Consider the following 23034-nt stretch of genomic DNA (forward strand, 5'->3'; position numbering starts at 1 on the left):
TCCACCTAATCTCTGTGAATTAATCCATCAACACACACACAGTCATATATATATATATATATATATATATACAAACACACATACACACACACACACCGATCAGGCATAACATTTTGTACACTGACAGATGAAGTGAATAACACTGATTATCTCTTCATCACGGCACCTGTTAGTGGGTGGGATATATTAGGCAGCAAGTGAACATTTTGTCCTCAATGTTGATGTGTTAGAAGCAGGAAAAATGGGCAAGCGTAAGGATTTGAGCAAGTTTGACCAAATTGTGATGGCTAGACGACTGGGTCAGAGCATCTCCAAAACTGCAGCTCTTGTGGGTTTTTCTCAGTCTGCAGTGGTCAGTATCTGGGTGATTCTTACGAAATCTTAAGCCGCTTTTCCACCGTCGGGCCAAACGGTTCTAAGAATGGTAAGGAATGGTTCCAGTTGTGTTTCCACTGGAGCCTGGTACGGCACGGCACAATTACAACCCGTTCTCGGCCCGGAATTCTCGGCACAGTTGTCTCATTAGACAATTAGTCTAAGGATTTGTCTAATTAGACAATTAGTCTAAGGACTTTCTCCGTAGCTGGCTAAGCACTCTATTTAAACACAAATTAATAATAAAATTAAAGGAAATATCTGATCATCCTCTAACGCGATCGTTATTTACATGTAATATTATCAGTAAACCATTGCGTTACCAAGGCAACGACTGACGCTTTTGTATTACATTCCAAAGAGTGGCCGTTATCAGCCCCACAGTGGAAAATGAAACCGTAATCGTACCAGCTGGCCTGGATCGACACGGAATGGAACGGTTCTGCAATAAGAACCGTTCGGCCCGATGTTGGAAAACCGGCTTTAATTTCAAAGATTTCAAACATGTAAATTTTAAAAATGTTTGTATCAACAAATTTCCTTTTTAGACATTGAAGGGAACCCCTGGTGTTAAGACTTGTATGGCTTAATATAATGTAAATGATGTATCTTACTGAAATATGTAGTAGAAAACCCATGAAAGATTTACATTATTTAAAAAATCCATTACATATTTGGACCGATTTGGACAATGGGCGGCGCCATTTTGTTTAGGTGCACAGTGCGTTCTATGTCGATAACGTCTAATGGTTGCACTCACTGAGCTACTGACACTGTCCTATTGCTATTTTTACCGCAACACAACTCGGAATATAATATACGATGCCACATTGATGACACATGCCACTTTTGGCTGTCATTTTCAGTCGATGAGCTACAAGAGAAGCGATGTAAGTCTTTACTGCTTTAGCGATAAGAGGAGAAAAGAATGGGAAGTTGTGCAGAATGTGGACAAATAAAACTTCCTAAGTGCGTCTTTGTTCTCTTCACTTTAGCCCTGATGACTTTGAGGCTTTTTATCTGTATGTTTTGGTGCAGTGGTAATCTAGTAACTCATACAGGTCTTAATTTCCACGGGGTTCCTTTTAAAACCCGATCAGCCTTTTCAATTTGAGCCAGAGCGCAAAATTAGTGAGGATGAAAACATCGAAGCTGTGCAATGTCTCTGTGGCTATTCGAACTACTGTTGTATGACTGACATGTTAAAATCGTCTGATCACCTGAATGCATACACACAGTTAAACATGCTGAGAAGATGTTTATGCCAGGGGTCTCAAACTCAAATTGCCTGGGTGCCTTTGCTGTGATTGACACCTCATAGGAGGTTCATTTTAACATTCAAGCACAAGAAAGCACAACATTTCAGAAAATTTACTTTCCTTTGCATTATTTCTCATTTACTTCAAATTTCATTACTAAAATATTTTTGCCATACTTCACAAAAAAATGTAAACAGCAGTGTCTCTATCATTGTTACATACAGTATTAGTTTTTAACAGTTAGTGCAAATATTTTCCCTTACTTTATTTTAGCTTAAATAACATCGAAATCTTGCACTGAACAACACTGTTCTGAACAAATGCAGTCTCTGAATGTATTTGTACGCTATTCTATTTCTTACCAGACACCTGGCAGCGCTTCTGCTCACACAGCTGAGTCATTTGTCCAAGATGCTTTTTGAGCATCGGTAAAGCCGGGTGCACACTGTGCGATTTATAATAGTCCTTTTACGATGGTTGCTTGTCAGACTGTACGAACATGATCTTCAGGTCACACTGTAGGATCTCAGCTGTCGTTTATGTCAGACTGTACGACAGTCAAGACGCGTTAAAAACGGACGCATCATCAACCCATACACGTTCGATGACTGTGAGCGGCATTACACACGGGACTGAAATGGTGGCTAACAAAGACATCTCTATCGTTAATTTTGATCACGGCTTGTCTTGAAAAACGTTGTAGAAGTCACACTGGAGGATTGTGCGCCAAATCTTCTGACACTGCCAGAATTTCGTCTGAGGTAAAATTTGATCGCAACGGTCATTAACCGGCTGTCTGTGAACATGTCAAACTAGCGATCAAAGACTACAGATTTTAGGCTAGGATTATAGGAATCTTTTAGGATTTGCAAAATTTGTCCCAGACGACCAAATCGTGGCCAAAATCGCACAGTGTGAACCAGCCTTAACTTATAGCATCTGACGCGTTTCGGTGGTTTAAATCGACACTCGTGACTTGCAAGTGCTTTTACTGTTATGCCAAGTTTACACTACAGGATTTTAAGCCCGATTTAAGCCGATTTGCAAGTTAACGAGCTCGCCAACAGGTCGGGCTGTGATCGGGGGAAAATCAGCGGGTGATCGGCGCTCGCTAATCTTTATGTGTGAACTACTCAACGACGCATCAAAGAGGCTCACTGATGCGACACCAGACAATCTAGCATGCTAAATATCTGGAGCTGTCGCCAACTCGATGTCCTGTGGTGTCATGTGTCGCAACGAGCCACAGCCAATGAAATATACACTGATGTCTATGGAAGCAGCAATAACAATCCATTCAAATATAATTTGCCCGACGTTTATTCATATCATATACACATTGTGTAAGTAACTATAAAGCTCACTCACTCTATTGTTCTCCCAGTTCACCGGCCACATGTATTTCGGGACAAATGGATGAATTCACATTATATATTAAGATCAAGGTCATTATAAAGGTTTTTAAATGACAAAACAGTCACTTGCACATATTTGAGATGAGAATCGGAATATCTGATAGTTGATGACATGGTGAGAAAAGCAATACATCTGTCATACAGCGTGGCCACGGTGTGTCACGTGACAAAGCGTCGTCATGTCCATTTTTAAATAAAGTCGTTGGGTAACAGTTGTCAGCTCGTGTATTGTGTAACCTCACATACTCTTTGCCTCTTTCTGATGTTACTTCAGCCATACATAAGCCCATGTTTGACCTACAGAACATATATCTGGCAAATTAGTCCTCGCTCATGAACTTTTTATACATACTTATTGACTCTATCTGATGTTAGATAAGCCAGACATTACTCCATACAAAACTATTATAAGTTTTTATATATACTCATTGATGCCTTCTGATGTCACATCATCCAATATAGAAGTCTATATTTGACCTACTGAACATATTTCTGGCCCAAGAGTACTTTATCTTGAACTTTCTATACATACTCATTGACTCCATCTGATTTTATTTCAGCCATACAGAAGTCCATATTAGACCTGTGTAGCGTCTGCAGTAGATCAGATCAGTGGTGGACAGTAACGAAGTATTTTTACTTCATTACTGTACTTAAGTAAATTTTTCAAGTATCTGTACTTTACTCGATTATTTTTATTTTGAGCAACTTTTACTTTTACTTTACTACATTCCAAAGCATGATATCGTACTTTTTACTCCACTACATTTCATAAAACATATCGTTACTCCTTATTTTAAAATGAAGAAATCGTCACATGCTCAGAGAAGCAAAAGCGGTGTCCGATTCGTGCACGAACTGATTCTTTTCAATCATCCTGTTAAATCAGTTCACAAATCACATCAAACAATTCATTCGCGAATTGGACCGATCGTATTGCAGCTGTTCTCGAGTCAACAAATCATTGATTCAATGATCCGTTCAGAGCGACTCACCAGTGAATGAATTTACAAATCTGACTGAAAATTAGCCAAGAACTGGGGGAGCCACAGCTCGTGTAGACTTCAAATAACGGTTGTATCGATTACATCGTTACGCCACTAGAAGGTGACAAGTGACTGTTAAAAGTATTTGACATTGAATGATTCATTCAAAAGATTTGTTAAAAAACATTGATTCATCCAGTAATGAAACAAGTGAAATAGTTATGAGTGAGTCATTGAATCATTCATTCAAACCCATTTTTAAAAAAATAATAATTCATTAAATATTTTTAAATAGACTGCAGCAATTAATATTTTGTCCTCTAATAATTAATTATACGCAATTTTGTTTAGTTGTCTGTTCAGAATCATGGGAGAATCATGATTTCTATTTGAAAGAAACAAATAAAAATCTTGATTCTCATTTTATTCAGAATCGTGCAACTCTAACACAAATTAAAATAACATGCACGTTCATCTTCCCCACTGCTGTAGCAATTTTTTAAAAAGTTATGTATTTAGCCCTATATGTTTCGTCTGATTTTATATTGTTTGTCAACACACATTACATATTATGTATCTGCATCCACTAATCTTCCATCCATACTGACTAGTGCTGGCTATTTGACAATTCATAATCATTCATAATTATTTTGAGCAATAGGATTATATAAAATATATAAAATAAAATAAAATTATATAAGTGGCCTATATATAAAATTACAAAATAAACATTCATCAATCAGTACTATTTTACTTAAGTACAAAATCAAGTACTTTTGTACTTTCACTCAAGTAAAATTGAAAAGGAGCCTTAAATACTTTCACTTGAGTCATATTTTATGATACGTATCTGTACTCTTGCTCAAGTTCTTGATTTGTGTACTTCGTCCACCACTGGATCAGATTAGCAAGTCAACTATAAACTTCGTTAAAGTGTTACCTTCTTGATCTTTTGTTTGTAAATCTCACACTGATTCCGGCCTCGCTGACATTAACAGCTCACTTGACACATTTTATGGCCGTGTCGATGGACCCACGAATCTCTCCCTTGTGACTTCAAACGATCGCACACAGAGGAACATACCAGGACTCTCTTTAGGCCTAAGTCACATTCATTAAAATATGATTAAAATGTAATCCTGTAAGCCTGTATTTCAGTTTAATCATGTATTTAATATTAAGTTACGATTATAGTTGTGTGAATTGTACCCCAAACCTTTATATGTGAGTGTAAGACTGTATCTGTGTCTTTATGTCTTTTCACCCGGCCATGTTTAGGCTTGAATGAACCCTCTCAGGATGCTTTAATTAACTATGTATGTTCTGTTACGATACCATGCATTAGTCTATTTCTAAGGTCTTTTGAAGTAAAAGTTACCAATTCTGAAACCATCATAAATTATGCAAATTGAGCCGCAAGACAAAGAGAACTTCTCCCTCCTTAAAATCCACGCTGGACATTGGCTGTTCACTCAAGGAGGTGGTTTGGTTTGTTTGTCTTTAAAAGACAACGACACACGTCCTTCCTCTGTTGAGTCTTCTTCATCCATTGAGTCTTCTTCACCCGTCGCCCTCACTCTTCGTTATCTACGAGACGGACTCTTAAGAGTCTTTAAGGAATTCCTTCTTTATTTTCCGGTTATTTTACTCTTAAGCTAAAACCTTGTTTGAAAGTCCCGCCGAAGAACCATTTCTCGGAAAAGGACCAATCGCTCCAGCCGCACGAACTGAAACTCCTTCAGAAAGTATAGAGCATTCTTTTCGAAGCGTTTTAAGCTTCACGTGTAAAGTTGAGTTTCCTTGCTGGGTCTCAAAGGTTTTAACTGTTTGTAATTTTGCCATTTCGTATTCTATGTATGCTCGTTTGTTGTATTTTTAGTCATATATTCGTATCTATTAAATACATTATATTCATGCTCTATTGTTTCTGTTGCTCATTCAGAAAATCAAGTCACTTCTACGTTCCGATTTTGCAAACTGCTTTACGCTTTAATGCTAGAATAGGAAATTACTCTTCGTGGCCAGAGGAAAAATTACCTTTTATAATAGTCAATAAGGAAGCTGATAGTTTGCTGGTCAAACTAGACCAGTCTTTCTCAATTAACTATTAAACTAGAACTAATCCTGAACCATGTATGTAATTAATTATATTCCGTTGTAATTAATTCACAATATATGTGCATAATTCCCTTTTTGGTCGATTTATATTATAATTAATCATAACGCGTTATGATTTAATTATATATATATATTTCACCCATACTTTGAGCTAATTAATTAAATACCTGTAATTCGCTACAGAAGATTATTTTGGTGGAGATACGCGAGCAACGTTTTAAACTCGGTTTTGTGTTTGAGCAACTCGGATTCAATTTTATGTGTGATTAATGTTATGCGTGCTTCATTCACAGTGAGACGAGACGCAAAGCGCCCCTCACTCTGGAAACGTTAACAAACTTGTTAACCGTTTAAAATAAACTGCAGTTCATTAATATTTAAACTTGTTCCTGCAAAAGGAGACAATCTTTTTACAACACAGTTTTAATATTAATTTCCACTCGAATAAAACGAAGAATTCGTTTTTCAGCGTGATTAAAAGATTGAGTGAGACGAGATTCTCTCTCTCTTTCTAGAAGGCCTCATAATTTCGCTATTAAATTTAAATTATTATTGCGTATGTCCGATAATCCAAAATAGCGGCTCACTCATTCGTAGGTGGGACATTGGCCCAGCTAACCAGCGCACCACCTAATGCAAATCTAATCTGAGAAACCCTGTTTATCTGATCGATTTGTGAAATTGGGAGTTTATTAACACCTTGATCCAGTGTTAATTTGCAACAGCAGCGAATAAATCCTGCTAAAAAGTTGCATATTCGTGTCCAGCGAACTGGCACAAAAGAATCCGCTGAGATTCTAAATACTGTAAGTGATAAGTTGCAGTTAAATCGGTCGTGCGCTAGATTTAAAAGTCACGATTTTAAAGTAGGTGGATGCAGTACCTCTGACTAAACGCCAGGGGGCAGTCTGTTTAGGTGTGTGGCACACCCTCCCTACGTCATTGTTGTGTGGACTCATTGACGCCACCTTGTGGGCGTTCTGCGTTAGGTCTGTTTTTCGTACCCTTTTCTGTTTTTGGCATTATTTCAATTTCTCCTGTGGCTATTTTAATTTTGTTTGCTGTTATAACTTTTCATCCCTTTTACTTTATTGTTTGCTAGTATTTTTAAATGTGGTGTACTGATTTAAATTTGGTTTAAACATGTTAAATTGTAATTTGAATTAAGTCCCCTTTTCCAACAAAGGGAATTCACTTTCTGGAAGCGCTCCCCCTTGTGGACACTCCCCAGATAAGTCAATTCCCTCCCCTTTTCGTCTTTCATTTTTACATTTTTTTTTTGGTTTTTTTTTTTTCAAATTTAAATTTTTCTCTTTCTCTCTTGAATTATTTTACTTTGGGATTCCTTCCTTTTGATTCCTCATCGTTGTATTTTATTCACGCTTATTTCTTTATCCTGTTTTTTTTTTTTTTTTTTTTTTTCCCTGTTAACAGCCTTTTCACACCCAAGCCTCCCTTATTTTATACACTTATTTAAAATTTAATTAAACAAAGTTTAATTGAAATTTAAAATTAAGTTTTAGTGTCATCAATTGGCATTTGCTCATTAAGAAGCATTCCCCCTTTGGGGGGCATTCTCAAATAGGGAAGGTTTTTCTCCTCTCTTTCCCTCCCATTCTCTTATTCTATGCACTTATTTGAATTTACTTAAACAGAGTTTAATGAAAATTTGAATCAAGTGCCACTGAACTGTTTTTACTTTGCTTTGTTTATTTCTGTTCTGCTCCTTAGCTAGTTCATTCTGATTGTCATTATAGACCCAAATTCTCTTGCCCTACACACTTAATTATTTAAATTTGGTTTAAGCAAGATTTAGATTTAAATTTACAATTAAGTTGTGTTTATGTGAACATTGGTGTACTTGCAGATAGTGCCACCTCTAATGCTCGGTGGTGAGTCGACGGTTGTTTCAGTGAGTTCCAGTGAGTGGAGTCACCTGGCCTGGCGGATCCGGCGCTGGCTGTGTGTGAATCGTGGACATTTCTGACCTCGTACCACGGGCGACACGCAGGCGACATCAGCAAATTGGGTATTTCAGGTGCAGGGAGGCAACGAGTCCAGGCTGACAACAAGGGCAATTTTGTTTAATTTCCCTGATTAGGCTTCCGCAAGACGGAACCGCCAGTTTGGAGTAACTGCCCATTGAGGGGACAGACTCTGGGTTCAAGGAGAACTCAATTTTGACCCGTCAGGCTGGCCGTTGGCAAAACACCTCGCCTGAGTACATTTGCAAATCTACCAATTGTGCTAAAAGTCACTGTTTGAGTGTTTGCATTGTGGTACAAAGGGGACAGGGTGCCACGGACACCGCAGTCGAGTGTTGGAGCGTCTAGGAAAGGTTGACGCCACCACTGAGTCCTTATCTAAACAATCACAATTCACCCAGGCCTAGAGTAACGACATACAGTCCACTCACTTATTGAAAGCCACAGAATAGTAGATATTCTCTGATTATTTAAGTGTTTGACCCTCCTACTCTTAAACCATACCCTCTCCTTAGGTTTGATAACTCAACAGTGCCCTCATCAGGCCTGCCATGAACCCTGACTGTGGTAATAAGTTTAAGCTCCTTAACTCCCCTCTATCTCTTTCTGCTCTTATCTTACTTTTGTTTTATTTACTCGTTAATCGTTTCTCTTTTGCCCTGGTCTATTTGTTTCTCTGTTGTGTTCTGTTTCATCAGTTCACGTAAAAGCAGTACCTGTGAGAGCCATCACGGAAGCTGAATAATAGATAAATGACCAAAGCAGCCAGAGTCATTAGAGGACCAACTGAGCTACCGCCTGTCAAAATCTTTATTTAGATCTGGCACTCACCCACACAAATCGGTCCATGTGGTCATTCCCGGCTATCAACAATAAGTGTCTGGCCTACATTGCACTAACTGTCTGCACCAATTAGTTGGAATTACACACAAAGTTTACCAAATCATGTATTATCGTAACTCATTGATCCTGCACGTGCTTGCATTGGTTCTGTTCGTGCTGTCTTTCTCGCCAACAGCAAGCCAACGTGTTCAGATCATCCAGCCCCGGCACCCACTGGGACCATCTCGAGACCTGGTTGGGTGCCCTGACCAGCACGTTCCTGCCCAACGGCGCTGTGGACCCCAGCACCTGAGCAACGAGCAGCTGGACAGAGTTTCCCCTGGGCAGTCTAGAATCCCTAGTTCAAAAGGGGGTTGAAAAAACACTGCCCAAGACGTCCAGCGTCCAAGAACCTTCGCCAGCAGCTGTCAAATCCGACTACCAGCAGCTGCGACGGGCGTTGATCAAAGAGTTTTCTGACCCTGAATGGGACCAAGGGCTCCCTGCTGCCATGGACCTTAAACAGGGCCGACTGGAAAACCCACAAGCTTACTACAACCGACTGCGAAGGGCCTACTTTGGAGCACGTAACGAGCCAGGAATGGAGGAAGATTTCAACTTCAAAACTCTGTTTCTCCGAAATCTGCACCCTGTGGTGAGTCATCATCTGGGAGTTTTGGCCTGCCCACGCAGTATGTTTACTCAGCAGCTGCGAGACTTAGTCCACAAGGCTTATTCTAAGCAAAAGGCTGCATCTGAAAAGACTGTTAAAAATCCAACCATTTATCCAGTCTCTGATCACTGCCCAGAACTGGCCCAAGCCATTACTGTGGAAAATGATGTGAGAATTGAAGTCCTGGTAGACACCGGAGCAGATCTTACTCTGATGTCATCTGACCTTTTTGAAAGACTCAGAGCTGAAGCTAAGAGACAAAATAGAACTCTCAAATCACAAAGATGTGAGCTAAATGTGCAGTCATACAGCCAAAATGAGGTCCAACTTGAACAAATAGCGCCCATCCACCGCACAATCGGTCCAATGAGCTTGATACATCCTGGGTACATATCACATCCTGGTCAACGAACAGGAAGCTGTAGTACCAGCTTACATCAAAGGGGGCGCTGTTCGGCTCAACATGCGACGTGGTCAAACCCTAAACAACACGCTGTGTTTCTTCCAACTTTCACCCGAAGGCGTGGAACTTGGACTCACTCGGGAAGCCACACCCCTCACTGAAGTGTCATCCCGTGTAGTCTACATCTTGTTCAACAACTGCACGGCTACCGACATCAGAATTCCCAAGGCCTACCATCTGGGATGGCTAGTGAGTCACGACTTCCATGACAAAAGGTTCGTAGCATATGCCAGCAAGACACTTCTGTCACCAAAGCGTAAATACTCGGACTGTGAAAAGGCTTTGCTCGGTACTGTATGGGCCATCCAAAGATTCTCCAACTACATCGGAGCACAAAAGGTTATCCTAGAGACCTGTCACCAGCCTGTCACGTTCCTCAACAGCCAACATATCCGAGATGGCGTGGTCACCAACTCACGCATAGCCACGTGGCTGATGGCCCTCCAGGGGCGCAACGTTGAGGCACGATATGCCCAAAACCACAAGTCTGCACTGGGCAACGGCTTGGCTACTTGCCAAAACTGCTCCGATGACACACCAGCTTTAACACTGGAGGCAGAAGTGCCACAACAACAACAACCAAACTGTCACAAGTACTTCAAGAATGCGTGCCAAGGTATGCCCACTGCCTACGTCGATGGATGTTCCTACAACACTTCAAGTTGGGTCCCCAGTCATCGCAGTATGCTGAAGTAGCAGCTATTCTCATAACCCTTCAAATCGCCTCGGCCCATAACATCAAAGAATGCCTCATTCGCACTGGCTCAAACTATGCCAGACTCAGTTTCACATGCCACCTTCTGGGCTGGAAACAAAATGGCTTCAAGACCGCAAACAACAAGCCGGTCAAACATCAACACCTGTTCCAAACATGTGATGACATCACCCAAACACACAACATGATTGTTTACTGGAAAAAGGTGAAAGGACACTCAAAGCAACCAGGGCGTGACAAAGACTCGAATGACCAAACTGATGACCTTGTCAAGCCTGGCGCACTACATGGCAATCTATGGTCACCCCCACCCCAGTCGCCCACCCTTAGTGTGGAAGCTATAACCCACAGCCAGCGAACTGTTCCTACAACAGTTCCCACCTCACAGCCACTGTCAATGGCTCCACAAATTTCCAACAATGATATAGCTGACATCCGAGCCTCCGACACCTCCATAAAAGCTGTATTAAACCACCTCTCAGATCCCTCCAACCACCCGATCACAGCATCTGATTCCACTGCAGCCCCAGCCTCAAACAACTGCATGAGAGCAAACACATGCTGCGTGTGGAAGACAACATTCTCTGGTATGTCCCTGATGACCTCACAGCGCCAAAGCTTGTAGTGCCACAGGGCCAAAAGGGGTTGCGCTAATGTACGCTCTCGACGCACCATGTGCTGGACACCATGGCACCAGAGCCACTTATGAGACACTGAAACAAGTGGCATACTGGCCCAGCATGCAGCAAGATGTGGCAGAGTATGTCAGAGGGCGTCTGGTTTGCTGTCAATTCCAGTCCCAGCTAATCAACATTACTCCCATCGACACAGCCCTCCAAGCACTGTCCCGACTACCCATCCTAACCAGCTCACCTATAGTCCAGGCTTGGACTGCTACCAACATGGCCCTTTGCCTCTCCTCGGCAATTGGGTACACACTGATACTGGGTATCAGTGAGAGTCCAGGGACAGGTGCCTGCCTGCCCCTTCTCGAGGCTTCAAAGGGAGACAGAGGAGAGGAGGTGTCAAGCTGGAGAATATGCCAAGCCTCACCGAGATGGACCGAAAACAAGTAGGAACCACCTGCTGCTTGAACATCATGATCCATTGGCCATCCGACTTTTGTTACCGTCCAACGAAGTCCACACAGGAACTTCATCGGCCGAAAGGGGGACTGTAGCGTCTGCAGTAGATCAGATTAGCATGATTGCACTAAACTCAGATCGAATTACGGCAAGCCATGCGGCCACATTCCAGACGTCGTCAAACTCCAATACACGTATGCGCACACACAGAGGAACATACCAGGACTCTCTTTAGGTCACATTCATTAAAATATGATTAAAATGTAATCCTGTAAGCCTGTATTTCAGTTTAATCATGTATTTAATATTAAGTTACGATTATAGTTGTGTGAATTGTACCCCAAACCTTTATATGCGAGTGTAAGACTGTATCTATGTCTTTATGTCTTTTTCACCCGGCCATGTTTAGGCTTGAATGAACCCTCTCAGGATGCTTCAATTAACTATGTATGTTCTATTAAGATACCATGCATTAGTCTATTTCTAAGATCTTTTGGAGTAAAAGTTACCAATTCTGAAACCATCATAAATTATGCAAATTGAGCAGCAAGACAAGACAAAGAGAACTTTTCCCTCCTTAAAATCCATGCTGGACATTGGTTATTCACCAAAGGAGGCGGTTTGGTTTGTTTGTCTTTAAAAGACAACGGCACACGTCCTTCTTCATCCATTGAGTCTTCTTCATCCGTCGCCCTCACTCTTCGTTATCTATGAGATGGACTCTTCCTTCTTTATTTTCCATGTTTGAAAGTCCCGCCGAAGAACCCTTTCTCGGAAAAGGACCAATCGCTCCAGCCGCACGAACTGAAACTCCTGCAGAAAGTATAGAGCCATTCTTTTCGAAGCGTTTTAAGCTTCACGTGTAAGTTGAGTTTCCTTGCTGGCTCTCAAAGGTTTTAACTGTTTGTAATTTTGCCATTTCTTTGATTACCTCTGTTTTCTTGACTTTACTTTCGTTTTATTCTATGTATGCTCGTTTGTTGTATTTTTAGTCATATTTTGTTACGACCCGCTCGTTCCAAGCCGCAACATAAAAGAGGGATTAGACCACGAAATCAAATTCCAGAAAAAGATTTATTAAATTCAACAAATTATACAAGCAATAATAATGAACAGAAAATCTAGGGGTATATCAGAAACAAAAAAACAATAACAAAGAAATTATGCTACATGCACCAGGTCAACACAAAAATGAGTCACCCCTTAGGAATGTTCCCCAGAGAGTGTCTGTCCACTAGGAGTACACAGCCATTTTTATACTGTTGGTAATCATCAATTAATGGGTGGGAACCAATCAGGAACCCCCGCATTCTGCACCAATAGGTTTAGTAGGCTGGGGGACGTCACACCTCCCACTCCAAAAAGAGGTTCCCTAAAGAACCGACAAAAGAAAAAAGAAAGGATAAAGGAAAGAATTGAAGAAGAGAAGAGAAAAAGAGAGAGAGAAAGAGAGAAGATTCCCGACGCTACTGGGATATCTTACGCACGAGAAAGAGCATCGGCTATCAAGTTATCCTTGCCACGGATATGTTTAATCTGCAAGTGAAAAGGTTGCAGAATAAGACTCCATCTCAGAATTCTTTGGTTCTTACCACGAATTCGATCTAAAAATGTTAACGGGTTGTGGTCAGTGTATACTACAATAGGGACCACAGACGGAACTCAAATAGACCTCGATGTGTTGAATGGCTAAAACAAGGGCTAGAGCCTCTTTTTCCACTGTAGAATACATTTGCTGGTCACGGTTAAACTTCTTGGAAAAATAACTGACCTGATGCTCAATCCCATTTACATCTTGTGAAAGAACAGCGCCAGCACCATAAGCGCTAGCATCAATAGCAAGGACGAAAGGTTTTTATAGTCAAGTTAGCTTTAGCCAAACCTCAAAAAGCTCCCTAATTTGTGCAAGATGTTCAGACCAAGAAGAACTGTACAAAACGACATTGTCCAGGTAAGCTTCACATCCCCTCAACCCAGACAACACTCGATTTACTAGCTGCTGAAAAGTAGTGGGAGCATTTCGAACTCCAAAAGGCATAACAGTGTACTGCAGAAAGCTGTCAGGTGTAATAAAAGCAGATAGTTCTTTAGCACATGAGGTCAAGGGCACCTGCCAATAGCCTTTTAGAAGATCGAATTTATTAACAAACTGGGCAGAGCCCACACGATCTACGCAGTCATCGATTCTGGGAAGAGGGAAACAATCAGGTTTCGTCAAAGAGTTAAGCTTCCTGTAGTCAGTACAGAAATGATAAGAATGATCAGATTTACTCACCAAAATACAGGGAGAGCTCCAAGAACTGAAACTAGGTTCTGCTAAATTATGAGCAAGTAAATAATCCACCTCTTTCTGAAGCAACTTCCTTTTTAGGGGATTTACACGATATGGATGTTGTTTTACGGGTTGAGCCATACCAACATCAATGTCATGTTCAATGACATGAGTTCAGGTAGGAATATCAGAAAAGAGTGAGGGGAATGAACTTACCAACTTGATTATATCTGTCTTCTCTGATTCACACAAAAGAGACAGATAACCAGCTAAATTAGCTAGAACCTCAGAATTGTTGAGGCGCCCTTCCACTTCTCCTCAAAAAGGACCTTTAATCTCCTCCAGATTGTCAGCCACATCTACAGATGCTGTAGAGACACTCGGATCTAGAAGTTCAGTAGTTGTCACAACATCAACAGACAGAGAAGGTACAGGAGTCACATATGATTTTAATAAATTAACATGACAAACCTGTACTTTCTTTCTACGATCAGGCGTGTTTAAAAGATAGTTGTTGTTAGGATAACACTTCACTATCGTATAAGGTCCAGTGAACCTAGCCTGAAATGGACTACTCAGAACAGGTAGCAAAGCGAGCACTTGATCTCCTACTTGAAAATTCCTGGACTTTACGATCATACAACCTCTGCATCTTTCCTTGAGCCTTACCTAATTTTCGTAGAGCAATAGCTCTGGCTTCATAAAGTCTGTAACGAAAACTACTCACGTAGTCCAAGACATTCTCAGGTGGATCAGATGTTTTCTATTCATCTGCCAAGACAGCAATAGGGCCCCTGACAGTATGTCCAAACACTAACTCATTAGGACTAAAGCCTGTGCTCTCTTGCACAACCTCACGAATAGCTAACAGCATCCAGGGAAGTCCATCCTCCCAGTCACAATCAAGTTCAACACAATACGATCTCAAAAGTGACTTAAGAGTCTGATGGAATCTTTCCAGCCCTCCCTGACTCTGAGGGTGATAGGCACTCGAGATGTTGTGTTTAACTTTGAGTTGTTGCATAGCTTTAATATAGGTTTCATAGACAATTGGAAAAGTTTCTGGGGCAGACCTGACCTGTTGAAAAGAGATGGTATTCATCCCTCCCAGGATGGTGCTGCTCTTCTCTCTAGTAATATGGCACATAGTCTTAGAACTGAAACATGACAAACTGGGGCCCAAGTCAGGAAGCAGACAGACTGGCTAAACCGACCGTCTGCTAGCTGCCTCACGTTACAGAAGTCAGAAAATTCAGATAACTCCCAACACATAGAAACTCTTACACCTAGATATTTTCAAATAGAGACTGTGTCTGTATCCCGAATTAGTAAAAACAAAAAACTTCCAAACTCATTTAATGGTAAAAATTAAATTGATGTTCAACAAATAAAAAATAGAGATAATAATGCTAAACAAATGATAAAACTCAGGTTGTTAAATATTAGATCCCTTTCTTCAAAATCACTTATTGTTAATGATATTATCAAAGATAATAATCTAGATGTGCTGTGTTTGACAGAAACTTGGCTAAAGCCGGACGATTACATTACTTTAAATGAGTCTAGTCCTCAAGGTTATGATTATCGACACAATGCCCGTCAGAAAGGCAAAGGGGGAGGTGTTGCTGTAATCTATAGTAATATTTACAGTATTAGTCAAAAGTCTTTCAAATATAATTCCTTCGAAGTGATGGTACTTTACGTAACATTATGTAGGTTGACATTTGTGCTGGCTACTGTATACAGGCCACCAGGACACCATACAGACTTTATCAAAGAATTTGCTGATTTTCTGTCGGAGTTAGTATTGGCTGCAGATAAAGTCCTTGTTGTTGGTGATTTTAATATCCATGTAGATAATAAAAAAGACGCATTAGGATTGGCATTTGCAGATATTCTAAACTCTATTGGTGTTAGACAACATGTGTCAGGACCCACTCATTGTCGTAATCATACTTTAGATCTAATATTGTCACATGGAATCGATATTGATGCTGTTGAAATTCTGCAGCAGAGTGACGACATCTCAGATCATTATCTAGTCTCGTGTATACTACATTTAGTCAAGGCGGCTAAACTGCCTCCATGCCATAAATATGATAGAACCATCACTTCTACCACTAAAGATCACTTTATAAATAATCTTCCTGATCAGTTTCATCGCCTTAGCATACCAGAAAGCTTAGAAGACCTCGATGTTGTAACAGAAACTATTGCCTCTGTCTTTTCCAGCACATTAGACTCAGTTGCTCCTTTGCGCTTAAAAAAGATTAAGGAAATTAATCCAATGCCATGGTACAATGAGCACACTCGGGCCCTAAAGTTAGCAGCCAGAAAAATGGAGCGCATCTGGAAGAAAACAAAACTAGAAGTATTTTGCATTTCGTGGAGAGAGAGAATGATTGAGTACAGAAAGGCCTTAAAATCTGCTAGATCTGCTTATTTTTCAAAACTTTTAGAAGAAAATAAACACAACCCTAGGTATTTATTTGATACAGTGGCTAAATTAACAAGAAATAAAGCTTCAACTTCTGATGTTTCCAAAGAGCACAGCAGTAATGACTTTATGAACTTCTTTACTTGCAAGATCGATAATATTAGAGAAAAAATTATAACCATGCAACCGTCTATTACAGTATCGCGTCAGATAGTGCATTGTAGTGTCTCTGAGGAAAAATTCAATTCATTTACTGCTTTAGGAGAGGAAGAATTGTCTAAACTTGTTTAATCATCAAAATCAACAACATGTATGTTAGACCCTATACCGACTAAGCTATTGAAAGAAATGCTTCCAGAGGTTATAGATCCTCTTCTTAATATCGTCAATTCATCTTTATCACTAGGATACGTACCGAAAACTTTTAAGCTGGCTATTATTAAACCTCTTATTAAAAAACCACAACTTGATCCTAGAGAATTAGTCAATTACAGGCCGATCTCAAATCTCACTTTTCTGTCAAAAATACTAGAAAAGGTAGTATCATCACAACTATGTTCCTTTTTAGAAAGAAATAGTATCTGTGAGGATTTCCAGTCAGGATTTAGACCGTACCATAGTACTGAGACTGCTCTCATTAGAGTTACTAATGATTTTCTCTTATCATCAGATCGTGGTTGTATCTCTCTATTAGTGTTACTGGATCTTAGTGCTGCATTTGACACTATTAATCACAATATTCTTTTAAATAGACTCGAAAATTATGTTGGCATTAGTGGAATTGCATTGTCATGGTTCAAATCATACTTATCTGACCGTTATCAGTCTGTAGTAGTAAACGAAGAGATGTCATATCGATCACAAGTTCAATATGGAGTACCGCAAGGCTCAGTACTAGGACCGTTGCTGTTCACTCTGTACATGCTACCCTTGGGAGATATCATTAGGAAGCATGGCGTTAGTTTTCACTGTTACGCTGATGATACTCAGCTCAATATTTCTTTGCGCCCTGACGAAACTTACCAATTCACAAAATTAACAGAATGCATAGCTGATATAAAAAATTGGACCAGTAATTTTCTACTACTAAATTCAGAAAAAACAGAGATTCTAATTTTGGGACCAAAAACTTCTTCACGTAATAACCTAGAACTGTCTAACACTTGATGGCTGCTCTGTTAAGTCTTCGTCGTCACTTAGGAACCTGGGTGTGCTCTTTGATACCAATCTTTCATTTGAAGGCCATGTTACTAGCATCTGTAAAACCGCATTCTTCCATCTTAAAAATATATCTAAACTACGACATATGCTCTCAATGAAAAATGCAGAACAGTTAGTTCATGCGTTCATGACCTCAAGGCTAGATTACTGTAACGCTCTACTGGGTGGTTGTTCTGCTCGCCTGATAAATAAACTACAGCTCGTACAAAATGCAGCAGCTAGAGTTCTTACTAGAACTAGGAAGTATGACCATATTAACCCAGTTCTGTCAACACTGCATTGGCTTCCTGTTAAACATCGTATAGATTTTAAAATCTTGCTAATTACTTACAAAGCACTAAATGGTTTAGCTCCCCAGTACCTGAGCGAGCTCCTAATTCATTATAGTCCTTCACGTCTATTGCGATCTCAGAATTCAGGCCAGCTGATAATACCTAGAATATCAAAATCAACCGCAGGCGGTAGATCCTTCTCCTATTTGGCACCTAAACTCTGGAACAATCTTCCTAGCATTGTTCGGGAAGCAGACACACTCTGTCAGTTTAAATCTAGACTAAAAACGCATTTCTTTAACCTGGCATACACATAACACATTACCAATTTATATTTTCAAATCTGTTAAAGGATTATTAGGCTGCATAAATTAGGTCAGCCGGAACCGGGAACACTTCCTATAACACCTGATGTACTCGTTACATCAGAAGAAGAATGGCATCTACGCTAATATTAGTCTTTCTGGTTATCCCGAGGTTTACCGTAGTCAACCGGATCCGGGCTGTATCCAGGTGAGATCGAGGACCTGCGCCTTGACACGACCACAACGCAGCCCTGAAGTATCAGCAGAGATTGAGTCAACTAGATCATCCATTGTGAAGGCCTCATCGACACGACAGCCAGTGGCACAGCTCCTCAACAAGCCGTCCATAACGGCGTGATGATACGATCCTCAACTGGATGGAACTGGAATAAATACTTTGAATGTTGCGATCCTATCGGACTTATGATAGCTACCTGAATCATAACAAAGCACTGTTCGCCAGAGGAGAACTGGCCCCCCGACTTTTTTATCCATTTTAACATCTATTTGCCACCTGTTTGCCACCTGATGTCACCTGTTGGAGTTTGGGTTCCTTGCCGCTGTCGCCTTTGGCTTGCTTAGTTGGGGATGCTTGACATTTGACTTGACATTTGATATTCAACAGTGCTTTGATCTGCCTGCATTGACACCATTCTTTAAGAGCTGCTATGCAGCCAAAATTATATACCAGTTATCACTGTAAAGCTACTTTGACACAATCTGCATTGTAAAAAGTGCTATATAAATAAAGGTGACTTGACTATACAAGAACCAACTTATTACATTGTGCATTGATCAGATAACACACCATATGTGCTATTTGCATTGCAATAAATACAATAAATAACTAATTTCACATGCATTGAAGAGATAACACATAACACAAAACTGTGACTGCATTCAAAATATGAATTATCCGTTGTGCAGTGAAGAATAACATATAAGGCATGCGCTGTTTCATCGCAATGCACACAACAACTAACATATTCCGTGGTGCAATGAACTGAAAGCAGTTCAAAAATATGAACAACATATTTCTGGCCCAAGACTCGTCAAACATGAATTTTCTATACATACTCATTGACTCCTTCTGATGTTACATCAGCCAGACAGTTGTCCACATTTGACCTCCTCAACAAACCGTCCATACCGACGTGATCACCATACAGGGTGACCACCATCAAACAAACCAAATGTGGGACGATTACTAAGTTTGTGTGGGACAATGTGGGACATGTTACCAACACTAAAACATAACCTGAAGCTATATCTAACTTAATAAAAACATTTGTATTCTGCCTTTCAGCTGATAAAAATACTTTGTTCTTTAGTCTCTTCCAGAAAACACCATTACATCACAATGTAACATAACATGTCTTTATTTTACATGTCATTTAAATTCAACATCACTGAGCCCAAAGGCAGCAGGCATCATGCAGATAACTATTTTTGAATAAGGTGACCAGATTTCTGATATGGAAACTGGGGACATTTCCTATTTTAGTGGTCAAAATATTACCAAAATCTCATTTGTTATTATCTATTTATTAAAAAACAGGGACAATACATTTTTGAATGTTTTTGTTTTTAATTGTTGTGGGTTATTTGTTGTGGGTTATCCTTATAGGCTATTATTACATTAATAATTATGATTTAGTTTTATTATTAGGATTTTTGCTCTGGTTTTAATACAATTCACCAAAAAACTTTTACACTATTAATAGTAACCACCGTAAAAGCAGCTCAAAACAATATGCCTGTTATAACATGACTTTACAAAAGCACATTACATTACAAAAATATAACAACATAAATATAAGAAGATAAATATAAAACGGCATTTAACAAATATTTTTTATTGAATTTTATATTTTAATTTTCACAAGCTGTTTTACTCTATACAGAAATTACAACTGTTTTAACTTTTAACTATTTAACTATTAGTTTGCATTTTACTCATTTTAAGCACAAAGTACGTGTATTATTTTATTTTATTTTGTATTTATTCATATCTGAGTGTACCTTCACCACGTAGTTAAGACGTGCGTGTGGAAATTGCTGCGTTGTGACTGCGGAACTTTTGTGGACGTAGAAAATTGTGCAAAACAATCTCGCACCCTGTTGAGGCCCTGTTATAAAACATACAAACAGTATTACTTTAATTTAACATGAATAGTTAGTATGTTACTACCTTGAAACCGATAACGATGTTTATTTTGATATTTGACGATAATGGCGCTTTGCTCTGGTCCAGATCCAGATTACGTTCCTCATGACGTAGCGGCGCGCGCGCGACCAAGTGTAGCTGCACAGCCCCCTCTGTTGGTGAACATGATCACTACACAATTTCTCCAGCAGGCTGCTGTATGCTCGTCGGGCTTTTTGTAATGTATATGTGGGCTGTTTTGAACGAGCTATAAAACGGGGACATTTCCGGGGACAGCTCCAGTCGGGGACAGAACACCAAAAACCGGAAAACGGGGACGTCTGGTCATCCTATTTTTGAAACAGTTCTGACCAAGTCCAACTCTGCTCCACATTTTGATTGACAGCCGTCACAACCTACTAGTGACCGTGTTTACTCCTTTCTTTTCAACCATTGGATAGGATTTAAAAAACGGCTGTTGTATTTGTGTAAGGCGGGATGTTACGTCTGTCGAAGCGCTGTTAAATATAGGTGAAAAACTACGCAGCAAAAAGAATAAATAAAATGCTTTCTTAAAAAAGCAAAAGAATGCATGCACGTTTTCTTAATATGATAATTAAAAACCAACAGACTGATGAAAATGCGGGACATTTTCTCAATATGCGACGTGCGGGACAAGAGGTGAAAATGCTGTGCGGTACAACGCAAAGCGGGACGGGTGGTCACCCTACCTACGGAACATACACGACCTTGAACTTTCTTGAATTTATTTCAGCCATACAGAAGTCCATATTAGACTTGATTAATTTTTTTCTGTCCCAAGAGTCCCCGATCATGAACTTTTTATACATACTCATTGACTCCTGATTACACGTCAGCCATAGAATATATTGCATATTTGACCTAATGGACATATTTCTGGAATGAGAGCACTCAATCTTGAACTTTTTATACATTATCATTGACTCATTCTTATGTTATTTCATCCATACAAAAGTCGATATTAAACCTACTGAACAAATTTCTGGCAAATTATTGTATAACACTGTACAATATTGTATAATATTGTATGATTCATTGTGATGATACATCAGCTAGAGAATATTGCATATTTGACCTACTGAACATATCTCTGGCCCAAGAGTACTCGATCTTGAACTTTGTATACATCATTGACTAGGCCTACTGGTTTTATTTCAGCCATAAAGAAGTCCATATTAGAACTACTGAACATATTTCTGGAAAATTAGTCCTCGATCAAAAACTTTCTATACATACTCATTGACTCCTTCTGATTTTATTTCAGCCATACAGTCCATATTAAACCTGATTCAATTTTTTCTGTCTCAAGAGTCCTTGATCATGAATTTTATATACATGCCTCATTCTGTTGTTTCTTCAGCGTGTTTTAATGTCAGAGTATATTTGACATAATAGACATATTTCTAGCAAATTAGTTCTTGATTTTGAACTTTTTATATATACTTACTGACGCCTTTTAAATGTCATATTAGGCATACTGTAGTCCATATGTGACCTAATGGACATATTTTTGGCCCAAGAGCGCTTGATCTTGAACTTTCTATACATATGAACTTTCTATGACGACTCCTGATTTTATTTCCATATAGACTTACGTAAAAAAAAAAAAAATTGTCCCAAGAGTCCTCGATCATGAATTTGGCAAACATACTCTTTGCCTCACTGTGATGTTACTTCAGTCATACATGAGCCCAAGTTTGACCTACAGAGCATATCTCTGGCAAATTAGTCCTCACTCATGAACTTTTCACACATATTCATTGACTCCTTCTGTTGATACGTCAGCCATAAAATATTGTATTCTTGACCTAAAGGTCATATTTCTGGCCAAAGAGTACTAAATCTTGAACTTTTCATGCATTACTTTTGACTGCTTCTGATGTTACTTCAGCCATAGAGTACTGTATATTTGATCGGATGGAAATATTTCTGGTAAATTAGTCCTTGATCATAAACTTTCTATAGATACTAATTGACTCCCGATCATACATCAGCAATAGAATATTGCATATTTGACCTAATGGACATATTTCTGGCCAAAGAGCACTTGATCTTGAACTTTTTATACTTTATCATTAACATGTTACTTCTGATGTTACTTCACCCATAAAGAAGTCCATATTAGACCTATTGCACATATTTCTGGCAAATTAGTCCTCGATCAAGAACTTTCTATACTGACTCATTGACTCCTTCCAATTTTATTTCAGCCCCACAGAAGTCCATATTAGAACTGATTAAATATTTTCTGTCCCAAGCGTCCTCGATCATGGACTTTATATGTCATGCCTGCCTCTGTCTGATGCTACTTCAGCCATAGAGTATTGTACATTTGACCTAATGGACACTTTTCTCACAAATTAGCCCATGATCATGAATTGTCTATACTCATTGTCTTTATCTGATGTTACATCAGCCAGACAGTAGTCCATATTTGACCTAC

General features: G+C 39.5%; 2 protein-coding genes across 3 annotated transcripts in view; one reads left to right on the forward strand and one right to left on the reverse strand.

Moving 5' to 3' along the window:
• LOC127514149 (uncharacterized) overlaps positions 1-23034 on the reverse strand; it is a 358601-nt gene that overhangs the window by 92163 nt on the left and 243404 nt on the right. The gene's annotated exons all lie outside the window — the stretch shown is intronic.
• LOC127514176 (uncharacterized) overlaps positions 15359-23034 on the forward strand; it is a 194749-nt gene continuing 187073 nt past the window's right edge. The window contains exon 1 of one of the 2 annotated variants that reach the window (XM_051896716.1): positions 15359-17142. In XM_051896716.1, coding sequence (XP_051752676.1) covers positions 15586-16896 — 1311 coding nt within the window. In that variant the 5' untranslated portion in view covers positions 15359-15585 and the 3' untranslated portion in view covers positions 16897-17142. Of the gene's footprint in view, positions 18576-23034 lie in introns of both variants that reach the window. The other variant, XM_051896708.1, reaches the window with a different exon arrangement.

Source organism: Ctenopharyngodon idella, chromosome 1 (genome assembly GCF_019924925.1).
Source record: "Ctenopharyngodon idella isolate HZGC_01 chromosome 1, HZGC01, whole genome shotgun sequence".
Classification (NCBI taxonomy): domain Eukaryota; kingdom Metazoa; phylum Chordata; class Actinopteri; order Cypriniformes; family Xenocyprididae; genus Ctenopharyngodon; species Ctenopharyngodon idella.